This window comes from Notolepis coatsorum (genome assembly GCF_963971535.1).
Source record: "Notolepis coatsorum genome assembly, chromosome: 17".
In the NCBI taxonomy this organism is placed as follows: domain Eukaryota; kingdom Metazoa; phylum Chordata; class Actinopteri; order Aulopiformes; family Paralepididae; genus Notolepis; species Notolepis coatsorum.
The window spans coordinates 90,191,530-90,205,698 of record NC_140181.1 but is presented as its reverse complement, the minus strand read 5'-3'; the positions used below and the strand labels follow the sequence as shown (position 1 = coordinate 90,205,698).

The following is a 14,169-nucleotide window of genomic DNA, read 5'->3' as shown; positions in this document are numbered from 1 at the left end:
CCCTCTCTCTCTCTCTCTCTCTCTCTCTCTCTCTCTCTCTCTCCTCTCTCTCTCTCTCTCTCTCTCTCTCTCTCTCTCTCTCTCTCAATTCAATTCAAAAGGGCTTTATTACAAGATACAAGACAAGATTCCTTTACTGCCACACAACCAGGTTGGTGGTATTTGTGATCGGTACAGTGTATTAAGCTCTACAGTACATAAAACTGGAACATTTACATTTAGCTGACGCTTTTATCCAAAGCGACTTTTACATTTACATTTACATTTAGTCATTTAGCTGACGTTTTTATCCAAAGCAGATACATTTACCCCCTTCCCAGCAATGAAACATACATTACATCAAAGCAATCAAAACAATCAATATCTCTCTCTTTCTCTCATACTCTGCGTCTTTCTTCTTCTCTCTCACTCAAAACATCTTCTGTCTCATCTCTGTACTGTTATTCTAAATGGTGGATGACCTTTGACCTCGCCTGAGGTAACCAAACCTCTACATGCTGGATCATGCGTGCTTGTGTTAGTGCAGGCGTGTTTGTGTGAGTCAAACCTGCTTTTCAAGATTACAGCAAGGCCAAGGTTCCCAGTTCACCTTGTGCGTGTGTGTGTGTGTGTGTGTGTGTGTGTGTGTGTGTGTGTGTGTGTGTGTGTGTGTGTGTGTGTGTGTGTGTGTGTGTGTGTGTGTGTGTGTGTGTGTGTGTGTGTGTGTGTGTGTGTGTTTTGGGGGGACGCTAATGCTAATTCCACCGAACGACACCCCTCATGATACTGAACTATTTTCGGTCGAAAATAGTTCCCACATCAAACTGCTCATAACAAGGTCTCAAGTCAAGTGTTCCGTTATTAATCCCCTTAGGGAATTCAGGTGTCATCGCAGAGTGGGGGAGGGGAGGTACAGACAGAATTAATAAATGTTGATGATGACATAAGTTTAACACGCTCTTTGCCCTAATGCTGACGTTCCAGCAGATATATTCTGCAGATATGACATGGAGAAGAACGGTTTGCGGTGCTCAGAGTACCACAAATAAATAAATGTATCTCCAGTGCCATGCAGCTCCATTGTATTGGAGTGACAAAGTGTATTTTACGATAATATCATAATCTCAAGTAGCTAATCAGGAAATACACTGCTGTGGATTAAAGCCCTTGTGAAAACGTATCATGGTGTTCCTATAAAAATATCATGGTATTTCCATAAAAGTATAATTTTATTTCCATAAAGGTATCACGGTATATCAACCATCTTTTTTGGCCATTACCATACTACCATAGTGACCTAAATAAATGATGTGAATACCACTGGTATCCTGGTTTAAATTGGATTATACTGTGGTATTATTTAACGTTGTATTACTGTTTTTACAGTTTGGCTCAGCACCAAGAAACGGAGGATGTGCGTTATTTATTTGTTCTGATTATTTAACGTTGTGTCATGGTGATACGTGACTTTGGATACCTGGGTAAATGATTCATACAATGGCCAGCCAGCAGAGACGAGACGAGACGCTCTGCGGAGGGCGGCCTGCTTAGACAGATGAACGTCTGTGTTCGTACAGTCGGTGGGAAAAGGGAGATGAAATTGGAGGCCGTGGTGAGAGTGTCTCCCCCTTGAGACGATCTCCCAACACTCAAAAGGAGGACAGTGACTCAGTGAAGCGGGAGAAAGGAGTGGAATTGAATAACACTCACACTGTCTCTTCTTCTTGGTGGGCCAACGGTCATTGTTGCAGACACGCCTACGGTGTTGTTGAGAGACCTACAGTTATTGAGACCTACGGTGTTGATGAGAAACGTATGGTGTTGATGAGAGACCTACGGTGTTGATGAGAGACCTACGGTGTTGATGAGAGACGTATGGTGTTGATGAGAGACGTATGGTGTTGATGAGAGACCTACGGTGTTGATGAGAGACCTACAGTGTTGATGAGAGACCTACAGTGTTGATGAGAGACCTACAGTGTTGATGAGAGACCTACGGTGTTGATGAGAGACCTACAGTGTTGATGAGAGACCTACGGTGTTGATGAGAGACCTACAGTGTTGATGAGAGACCTACAGTGTTGATGAGAGATCTACGGTGTTGATGAGAGATCTACAGTGTTGATGAGAGACCTACAGTGTTGATGAGACCTACAGTGTTGATGAGAGATCTACGGTGTTGATGAGAGACCTACAGTGTTGATGAGAGACCTACGGTGTTGATGAGAGACCTACAGTGTTGATGAGAGACCTACAGTGTTGATGAGAGATCTACAGTGTTGATGAGAGACCTACAGTGTTGATGAGAGACCTACAGTGTTGATGAGAGACCTACGGTGTTGATGAGAGACCTACGGTGTTGATGAGAGACGTATGGTGTTGACGAGAGACCTACAGTGTTGATGAGAGATCTACGGTGTTGATGAGAGATCTACAGTGTTGATGAGAGACCTACAGTGTTGATGAGAGATCTACGGTGTTGATGAGAGACCTACGGTGTTGATGAGAGACCTACAGTGTTGATGAGAGACCTACAGTGTTGATGAGAGACCTACGGTGTTGATGAGAGATCTACAGTGTTGATGAGAGACCTACGGTGTTGATGAGAGACCTACGGTGTTGACGAGAGACCTACGGTGTTGATGAGAGACCTACAGTGTTGACGAGAGACCTACGGTGTTGATGAGACCTACGGTGTTGATGAGAGACCTACAGTGTTGATGAGAGACCTACAGTGTTGACGAGAGACCTACGGTGTTGACGAGAGACCTACAGTGTTGATGAGACCTACGGTGTTGATGAGAGACCTACGGTGTTGATGAGAGACCTACAGTGTTGATGAGAGACCTACGGTGTTGATGAGACCTACAGTGTTGATGAGAGACCTACGGTGTTGATGAGAGACCTACAGTGTTGATGAGAGACCTACGGTGTTGATGAGAGACCTACAGTGTTGATGAGAGACCTACAGTGTTGATGAGAGACCTACGGTGTTGATGAGAGATCTACGGTGTTGATGAGAGACCTACAGTGTTGATGAGAGACCTACAGTGTTGATGAGAGACCTACGGTGTTGATGAGAGACCTACAGTGTTGATGAGAGACCTACGGTGTTGATGAGAGATCTACGGTGTTGATGAGACCTACAGTGTTGTTGAGAGATCTACGGTGTTGATGAGACCTACAGTGTTGATGAGAGACGTATGGTGTTGATGAGAGACCTACAGTGTTGATGAGAGACCTACGGTGTTGATGAGAGATCTACGGTGTTGATGAGAGATCTACAGTGTTGATGAGAGACCTACGGTGTTGATGAGAGACGTATGGTGTTGATGAGAGACCTACAGTGTTGATGAGAGACCTATGGTGTTGATGAGAGACCTACAGTGTTGATGAGAGACCTACAGTGTTGATGAGAGACCTACGGTGTTGATGAGAGACCTACGGTGTTGATGAGAGACCTACAGTGTTGATGAGAGACCTACAGTGTTGATGAGAGATCTACGGTGTTGATGAGAGACCTACAGTGTTGATGAGAGACCTACAGTGTTGATGAGAGACCTACGGTGTTGATGAGAGACCTACGGTGTTGATGAGAGACCTACAGTGTTGATGAGAGACCTACGGTGTTGATAAGAGACCTACAGTGTTGATGAGAGACCTACAGTGTTGATGAGAGACCTACGGTGTTGATGAGAGACCTACGGTGTTGATGAGAGACCTACAGTGTTGATGAGAGACCTACGGTGTTGATGAGAGACCTACAGTGTTGATGAGAGACCTACGGTGTTGATGAGAGACCTACGGTGTTGATGAGACCTACGGTGTTGATGAGAGACCTACAGTGTTGATGAGAGATCTACAGTGTTGATGAGAGACCTACAGTGTTGATGAGAGACCTACAGTGTTGATGAGAGACCTACAGAGACCTACAGTGTTGATGAGAGATCTACAGTGTTGATGAGAGACCTACAATGTTGATGAGAGACCTACAGTGTTGATGAGAGACCTACAGTGTTGATGAGAGACCTACAGTGTTGATGAGAGACCTACAGTGTTGATGAGAGACCTACAGTGTTGTTGAGAGACCTACGGTGTTGATGAGAGACCTACAGTGTTGATGAGAGACCTACGGTGTTGATGAGAGATCTACGGTGTTGATGAGAGACCTACGGTGTTGATGAGAGATCTACGGTGTTGATGAGAGATCTACGGTGTTGATGAGAGACGTATGGTGTTGATGAGAGACCTACAGTGTTGATGAGAGACCTACAGTGTTGATGAGAGAGAGACCTACAGTGTTGATGAGAGACCTACAGTGTTGATGAGACCTACGGTGTTGATGAGAGACCTACAATGTTGATGAGAGACCTACAGTGTTGATGAGAGACCTACAGTGTTGATGAGAGACCTACAGTGTTGATGAGGGACCTACGGTGTTGATGAGAGACCTACAGTGTTGATGAGAGATCTACAGTGTTGATGAGAGACCTACGGTGTTGATGAGAGATCTACAGTGTTGATGAGAGACCTACGGTGTTGATGAGAGATCTACGGTGTTGATGAGAGACCTACGGTGTTGATGAGAGATCTACAGTGTTGATGAGAGATCTACGGTGTTGATGAGAGACGTATGGTGTTGATGAGAGACCTACAGTGTTGATGAGAGACCTACAGTGTTGATGAGAGACCTACGGTGTTGATGAGAGACCTACAGTGTTGATGAGAGACCTACAGTGTTGATGAGAGACCTACAGTGTTGATGAGAGAGAGACCTACAGTGTTGATGAGAGACCTACAGTGTTGATGAGAGACCTACAGTGTTGATGAGAGATCTACGGTGTTGATGAGAGACGTATGGTGTTGATGAGAGACCTACATTGTTGATGAGAGACCTACGGTGTTGATGAGAGACCTACAGTGTTGATGAGAGACCTACGGTGTTGATGAGAGACCTATGGTGTTGATGAGAGACGTATGGTGTTGATGAGAGACCTACAGTGTTGATGAGAGACCTACAGTGTTGATGAGAGAGAGACCTACGGTGTTGATGAGAGACCTACGGTGTTGATGAGAGACCTACAGTGTTGATGAGAGATCTACGGTGTTGATGAGATACCTACAGTGTTGATGAGAGACCTACGGTGTTGATGAGAGACCTACGGTGTTGATGAGAGATCTACGGTGTTGATGAGAGACCTACAGTGTTGATGAGAGATCTACGGTGTTGATGAGAGACCTACGGTGTTGATGAGACCTACAGTGTTGTTGAGAGACCTACAGTGTTGATGAGAGACCTACAGTGTTGATGAGAGATCTACGGTGTTGATGAGAGACCTACGGTGTTGATGAGAGACCTACAGTGTTGATGAGAGACCTACAGTGTTGTTGAGAGACCTACAGTGTTGATGAGAGACCTACGGTGTTGATGAGAGACCTACGGTGTTGATGAGAGACCTACGGTGTTGATGAGATACCTACGGTGTTGATGAGAGACCTACAGTGTTGATGAGAGACCTACAGTGTTGTTGAGAGACCTACAGTGTTGATGAGAGACCTACAGTGTTGATGAGACCTACAGTGTTGATGAGAGACCTACAGTGTTGATGAGAGACCTACGGTGTTGATGAGAGACGTATGGTGTTGATGAGAGACCTACGGTGTTGTTGAGAGACCTACGGTGTTGATGAGAGACCTACAGTGTTGATGAGAGACCTACAGTGTTGTTGAGAGATCTACGGTGTTGTTGAAAAGTACCCAGAAATTATACTTAAGTGAAAGTATGGGTACCGTCTCAAAATCGTACTCAAGTAAAAGTCAGAGTATCTGGCTAAAAACACACTTGAGTAAAAGTAAAAAAGTTTCTACTTTTAAATGTACTTAATACTAAAAAGTAAAAGTAACAACTTTTTTTTATTCCGTGGCAATGAAATGTTCCATATTTTCGTCCTCTTCATCACTCGTACTATCGTTTGTGGCCATCTTCTGTAGCTCGTCACTCTGACTGTCCATTCCTCTGATAGCAGGTGTTTAATCCAAGACCCCAGCTTTCTAGTCTTGCACAAGGACCAATCAGCATGGGTATGGGCGGGTTAATTTTCCATTGATGGGGATTTGATTGGCTGTTTTTAAATAAAGCGCGGCCGCAGGATTAATAATGTTAACGTTAGTTCGGCCAGAGAAACAAATATACTAATTAAAATAGTTGGACCTGTGAGATTTGTACTTTGTAGGTCTGCATTTTAGTAAAAAGTATGTTTTTCTTCTCTGAAATGTAATTGAGTAAAAGTACAAGTATACAAACCTAATAATACTCGAGTAAAGTACAAATCCCCAAAAACAGTACTTAAGTATTGTAACGAAGTAAAATTATTCAAGTACTTTACACCCCTGCCTACAGTGTTGTTGAGAGACCTTTGTACTAGAAGCCTAGAATCCAAATGGGCTCCACTCCGCTCTGCACACTAATGAAAACAGGTTCAGCCAGCTCAGCAACAGTATTATATAATATGATTATCCTTATCAGTTGTTATTTATGAGAGTATTATACAAAAAACTCAGCTATTTTTTTTTTAAATTTTATTTATCCTTTATTTATCCAGGAATGTCCCATTGAGATACAAGATCTCTTCTTCCAGGGAGTCCTGACCAACACGGCACACAACAAGTTTCAACATAAAACAGGGCATTAAACAAAAAACATACAATTCAAATATAAATACAGAAGGCCATTTGTGCAGTGGCAAGGAGCATAATCAGATCAGCAATAGCATCAGGTAAAACAGTTATATGTTTCATAAAGGGCTAATCGTAGCATACCTTTAAAAGCATTCACAGTAGGAAGTGCCTCTAGACAAAGTTTTACTTGCAGCGAATTCCATAAAAAGGGAGCATAGTGGGAGAATGCAGCTTTACCAAGCTCTGACTGCATCAAAGGAACATTTAAAAGCATCCCATTTGCTGCTCGTCTGGTATTAAAAAAGCAAGTATACAAGGACAGAAGTCTGGAGATATATAAGGGCAGCTTACCTAGCAATGACTTAAGGATAAAAATCAACATGTGTGATTGTCTTCTTTGGTACAGAGAGGACCATCCTAAGGACTGATACAAAGTGCAGTGGTGGGTGCGAGAGCCTGCACCCGTTACAAAACGTATGGCAGTATGGTACGCAGAATCCAGCTTTTTAAGCAGGGAGGAAGGAGCATGCATATACTGTAGATCACATCGCCATAGTCTAATAGCAATAATGTTCGTCAGAATATGGCTAGTCTCTCTCTTTGCGTTGGGTGATTGGATGCCCTCACCCACCCACACTGTAAAATGACACAACGATGACACAACATGCTCTTTGGCCTAATGCTGTCATACCAGCTAATGTGGTGAAAGAGTGTCCTGGAAATAAGATATGAACACTGCTTATACAGTTAGCATAGAATAGTTTGTATAGATGGAATATACGTTGTGTATTGTTTAGTTTATAGCTATTAATACAGTTAGCATAGCAGTTTGTATATATAGAATATACGTTGTGTATTATGTTTAGTCTATATAGTTTAGTTTAAGTTTATAGCTATTTATACATTTAGCATAGCAGTTTGTATAGATATAATATACATTGTGTATTATGTTTAGTTTATAGTTTATTTATAGCTTATCTAGTTTATAGTTATAGTTTATATTTATAGTTATAGCTTATAGTTATAGTTTGTATATATAGAATATACATTGTGTACTGTGTTTACAAATCTACTACGGTTGAGGAGCCGGGAAGAACAAGCATCTCACGTTTTTCTGAATGTATGTACATTTAGGGGGGGGGGGGGCAGTGGCTCAGGAGGTAGAGCGGTTGTCTGGTAATTGGAAGGTTCCCGGTTTGATTCCCGGTTCGATTCCCACTCCTCCCAGGCAGCGTGTTGAAGTGTCCTTGAGGAAGACATGCACTTAACCCCTAATTGCTCCCGATGAGCAGGTTGGCGCCTTGCATGGTCGCCTCTGCCATCGGTGTGAATGTGTGAGTGAATTGGTGAATGTGAGGAACAAAATTGTAAATAACAAAATTGTTATATAAATGTACCATTTACCATGTATTTAAAAGACTGTGACAATAAAATTATCTGAATCTCAAAAGATTAAATCAACTGCACATCCAATGACATCAGCATAATTACTTTATTTATAAAGATACAGAAATATTGTACATTATAGGATCTGTTAAAAATATATGGTTGGTGAAAAGTTGTGCTATAGTGCTAATGTACACATTAACATGTCCAGTCAAGTTAAATAATAATGTAAGGCAAGTGAGACAGGAATATTCTTGTGATCAGTCTGAAGAGAGAAAGAAATTCCTTAAATAGAGTCATATTAGCAGCAGTTGGCAGGTGAAGGTGGAGAGGGTTGAGCATCCTAAGCAGCAGCATGGGCTCTGGGCACGAGCTTCAGTTTGATGGGATTCTTAGGATTGGTGAAGCCATCGACTGCAAGCTCCAATGGAACCTAAGGAGACACAAATGAGGCGATGGAGCACAACAGTGATGTTTATTTATTTTCTCCAGAAGCTCCAATCTTTTTTATCCTTTTTATTTTCACCCATCTCCAATTTTGTGTCATTATGCAAATTCCCTTCCTGGTCATTGCGCTGCCCTACTGTGGGTCTGGGGAGGGTGTAGAACTACCACATGCCTCCTCCGATACATGTGGAGTCGCCAGCCGCTTCTTTTCACCTGAAAGCGAGGAGTTTCACTGGGAGAACGTAACGTGCCCGGAGGGTCACACTATTTCCCCCAGATCCCCTCCCTGCTAAACAGGCGCCCCGACTGACCAGTAGGAGTCGCCGTTTTCAAACGACCAGGACTCGTACCCCACCGGCTTCCCACCCGCGAACACTGCCAATTGTGTTCATAGGGACGACTGACAGCTGGATTCGAACCCAGAGTCTCTGTGGTGGTAGGCGAGTACTTTGACCTCTACCCAGCCACACCCTAGATTAGAAGCTCAAATCTTAAAAGAAACGTTCTGTAATGTACCAGTACATCAAGTAATGCGTATGGCGACGTAGCTTCAAATTCCCATTCACGCTCCTGACATTTGCATTCTGGTAGCTATTGGCATATGTGCCTATACACACACAGGGCTCTTGTCTCGTATAGCCGTGCTCGGAAGAAGTGAAACGTGGAAAATATAGTAAAAACCTGACTCACAAAAAACGATATTACCCTACAAGGTTAATTGGCTGATATCAATCCCTGTCTCCTGACCTGTTCAGCCATTGTGTTAGTGTGATGTGTGCCGGGTGCCAGTGTATGGTAGCCATTGAGCCTGCGTAGCCCAAGGTTGGGTGCTACCAGTGGTGGTGAAGGAGGCAATTTCCCTAACCCTATAATTTGTAAAGCGCTTTGAGTCTGAGAAAAGCGTTATATAAATGTAATAATGAATTATTATTATTATTAATTACAAGGTCACGTTTCCTGAGATAAATAATAGTGATTGTTATTCATTGAATAATTCTCTATAAATGTGTCTCACCAAAGTATGTTGTAAACCGTTGTAAAAACGCATTGTACAGTATTAGCAACATTAACCTTCTGTAGTGTGGTAGTGAAAGGTTAACCTTCTGTAGTGTGGTAGTGAAAGGTTAACCTTCTGTAGTGTGGTAGTGAAAGGTTAACGTTAGGTTATGAATATAACCAAGTTCTGTTAATAGTGGTGACGCTCGGCGTCACTCATGCACTGTCCTCGCACACATGCACGCGCACTGAATAAAATTCCACAATGTACCTTTATCCCAGTATTCGTCTGACCACACCCCTCATTAGCTTACCTTCATAAGCAGGTGTGTGGCCATCTGCTCTCCTCCTTCCCAAGCTTTCACCACAAGGTGAGATCAAGGGCTGCAGCGGCGTCGGACGCCGAGCGTCACCACTATTAACAGAACTTGGTTATATTCATAACTAGTGCTGTCAGGCGATTAAAAAAATTAATCTAATTAATTACAGGATTTGTAATTAATTAATCTAATTAATCGCATTTTTATCGCATTACCATTTTATGCCTCATATTCTATATTCTATAATCATATTTCAAATTGCATGTGTCCGGATGGCAGAATTCAGTACTGTATCTACAAAACCTTCTGTTTAATCATCTTCCATCTATTAATTTGCTTAGATTTTTCAGGTCTGGTCAATTTGAGCATGGTGTTATTCACAGTCAAAGATAAAAAAATTTGTATTGATATTCTCATTTGGTTCATTACAATTTACTCAAAATAAAATGTTCATTCAATCAATCACCGCGCAGATTGATTGATTGAATGAAAATGTTATTAACAGATTGCAGAATGGGTACAATACAGTACGGCTCAATACACACAATTGTTAAGGGAATGCAGACCAGAGTAAGACTTTCGTCTTGTTTACATCAGGGTCCCCCATTTTCAATTCATAATGAATTGTAAGTAAGGGTGCAACTTGCACCGTGCAATCCATTCTTTGTGGATCTAGCCCACAGTATTTCTGACACTGGGAAATTGGGAATATACATTCCCTGAGATTCATAGATGTCCCTAGAATCAGATACCAAGAACATGCAAATGGACCATATTAAAAAAAATCTGTAAATGTGTATTCTACATGCTTATGGAATGAATGAGATACAAAAAAAATAGTATTATTAAAAAAAAAAAAAAAAAAAAAAAAAATTTTTTGTAATTAATTTTGAGTTAATTTTCATAACGCGATTATTTGCTGTGTAATTAATTAATCTAATTAACGCGATAAACTGACAGCCCTATTCATAACCTAACGTTCTGCATCATAGTGGCTCTCGCTCGGCGTCACTCATGCACAAGGGAGGCCGAGCGAGAGCCATCGGCCGACAAATACACCCCGCTGAAGGCCACCCACAACCATCAGAACAGGGAGGGCCGAGCCCCCCCGACCCCCCCTAATGGAGGGCACCCCCCCTATTGGAGGTTCCCGGGAGGGCGACGGACCCGACCGTGCGAAGAGGCACTCAAGCAACTCAACGCACAGGGTGAGCAGACCGTGGCCTGACCCCACGACTACACACACGCATAACCCGCATGCCACCCGGGAACGAACGGAGGGAACAACCTCGTTACTGCCCCCAGAATCACGGGGTCAAGGGCAAACCCAACCCTGTGGCAAGGCCGTAGCAGCGGAGCGCGAAGGAAGGCCCAGACCCACCAAAGGGACTGGACCCCCTGGAACGGGGGCCCGGAGAAGTCCATGATGCCAGCATCAAGACCCCACCAGGTGGGCACTTAGTGACCCCGCCCCCCACATCGCCAGCGTATTCGGACAAAGGCCCCTCAGCCGAGCGGGCCCTGTCCCCCCAATAGTACACCGCCTGGCACCCTGACCCTGCAGTACAGGCAGTCAGCACGGCCGTAATAACAAGGCTTACCACGGAAGCAGGCAGCGCACCGGTGAAAAAACCAGGCAACAGGCTGTTAACCCGAGCCTGGAGACTGCGGACGAGACAGGCGCCAGAGGGGTCAGCTGAACACAGCCGCCCCGGCGGAAGGGGCGTATGCTGGCGTTGTCGTCACCATGACAAACCTCCCTCAAAGCGAAGGCTGACACAATTGGCAGACGTCACGAACGTGCAGGGGCACACTCAACCGGGCAACCCGGGAGTTGACACTGCACCGACACACCAGAGAACCAACCACCCAGGCATTACCCTATGCGGTGGTCGGTCCCATAACCCCTCAGGAAAAAAAATCCAAAACGTACCTGCGGCACCACCGCAGTACCCGTGTTTCAGTTTCCAACAGGGTTATCCCGGGCCTACGGGTCAACGAAAACATTACATCTTCGGGCCCGGTGATACGGGGAGCACAGGGTCCCCCGAGGAGGTCAAAGACCACCCCAACAGGTCCCTCTTCGCCATGCGTAAGAGAAGAGCGAAAGAAATGGAGAACCAGCCCCAAGCACCCCGTACTTGGTATTCCCAGGAGGTCACCCAACCAAGTACTAACCAAGACCAACCTGCGTGGCGGCCGAGATCTGACGAGATCGGGCGTGTACAGGTTGGCACGGCCGTAAGCCATTACGACAGTGTAGAATACAATGTACCCAACAAGGGCTCCATAGCGCTTAACCCTGTGACACCCGGACCGACCTGGCATTTTTCCCCCTGAAAAAAGCCCAAGTCCCTCAGGGTACCAGAACAGCAGATCTGCATCCCCGGCGGACAACGGGTGCAACTGATCCGGACCAGCGTGACCAGAACCAGTCCCGTGCCCTAACCACGCCGACATGCCAACTCCAGGAGAAGGGGCAGACATGCGTGTTGATCTTAAACATAAAAAGAAGGCGCCACCCAGACGTTCGGTGCGAACCGCGCCCGGCGGCCCACCCCCAGGGCGTGAGACCCTTCTACGTATGTTCAGATCCATTCCGTCATCATCCCCCGATATGAACGAGAATCCGTCGACAACCACACAGGTCGTCGGAAGAGGAAAAACCCCCATCCCAGTTGCTTTATAAAAACGCTGTTTTAACCCCAAGCAACCAAGGCGCGCCAGTCAGTTGCTTAATGTCCAACAGAACATCCCGAGCTAGCACTATGTGTGCGTCGGGTATATCCACATCAATAATAGGCTATTTAGACCTTTCATTGAATCCCCAAGGCGCCCAGGGGAACGACAAGAGGAGTGAGATGCAACCAACTCCAATTCTTTATAATAATAAAGAAGAAGCATCAACAGTATAAACCCAAACTGCACAGCCGGGAGTAAAAACTGTTTACATTTTTACATCCAGTCACTCCTTTAGTCAGAGAGTATAGACCGAACTTTCCCAGAAGCCTTCCCACATGAGTCGTAGTAATGAAAAAGACATGTCAACTGTGAGTCACGTGACCAACCGACTCAAGTTCACACATAAAATCGAGCGTAGCAGACCCGCAAGCCCTACGCTCTAACCCGACACTTTAACACCACAAACCTTACGTAAAGATCTTAACTCACGGAAGCCGTCGCCATAGCAACGTATATGCTATGACGGGGGGAAACCCTGTACACAACTCCTGTTTGTAATAGGAGTCGTGTCAGGACAACCCTCCCCCCCCCCCCTGCCAAGACGTTGAACGGCTCGGCCCTGACTGGCTCAGCAGAATGAGAAAAAAATCTCCTAAACCAATCAAGTGGGAAGGAGGGGTTTATTCGGCACCCCCTCACACAAACCCTTTTTCCCTACACACCAAAAACAACTGTAGCATTTTGAGACCTTCGGTAGAATGCCAATGTATAGCAAAAGCTAATACAATGCCCGCTACCTACAGACTGTGAACAGGATTTATAACAAAACAAGTCATGTGTGTGTGAATCCTACACCTCGTACATAGCAAAAACACTGACAGAGAGTAACGGCCAGGCCGTGGAACGTGTGTGTACGAGTATTACTGCAACTAACACAACAGTGTCGTGGATCAACATTACTTTGCTCAAGCAACGGAACATACCACCAGCTTCTACCTGCATGTGGAGCGTCAGGCTAATAGAACCTTTCTATGACTGAGTGTATGCTTGCAGACCTTGCTTAATCTCGTAACACAACACGACTCATCTCTCAATGTAATAATGCAGATTCACATTTTGCAACCCCATCATATGTATTGTTGAAGAAACACACAGTTTGTTTGGCCAATAATATAGTCCCCTTTTTAGGGAACTTTTTATTTATTTTTACGGCACAAAATCATGAGGGGGCCGGGGAGGGTGTAGAGGGGACCACAGGAGGAAAAGTCACTTTAGCGGCGTCTGCCGCCTCGAGCCGCTCGAGTTTTGCCACCCCGAGAAGCCCCGGAGGGACGGTAGTGGATCGGCTGCTAGTCACGTCGTTCCCTACGTCTCCTCCGGTCGTGGATGGGCCGGCGGCAGCAGAATCACCGTCTCTCCTCCTGGCCTTCTTGGAGGGGCCAGCAGTGGCGGCGGAGGCAGTTGTAGGCACGGCGGAGGGAGCTCGACGTCGTGGAAGCCTTCTGACTCCACCGGCAAGAACGGGAGGCGGAAAATGGGGCTGGAGCACGGACCGCTCCTCTGCCATCTCTCTGCACGTTGAGGTCATCAGCTGCAGGGCCTTCCCGAATAATCCAGCATCGGAGAGGTTGGCCGTCAGAAGAGGGGCTCTCTTCTTCTCTGGCACTCGAGCCTGCTCCAG

General features: G+C 45.1%; 1 protein-coding gene across 1 annotated transcript in view; it reads right to left on the bottom strand.

Moving 5' to 3' along the window:
* Positions 1–7,689: 7,689 nt before the first annotated feature.
* Positions 7,690–14,169, bottom strand: part of LOC311244477 (cytochrome P450 3A30-like) — a 34,559-nt gene continuing 28,079 nt past the window's right edge. The window contains exon 13 of the mRNA XM_084334015.1: positions 7,690–8,476. Within this exon, the coding sequence (XP_084190141.1) occupies positions 8,387–8,476 (90 nt within the window). The 3' untranslated portion in view covers positions 7,690–8,386. The remainder of the gene's footprint in view (positions 8,477–14,169) is intronic.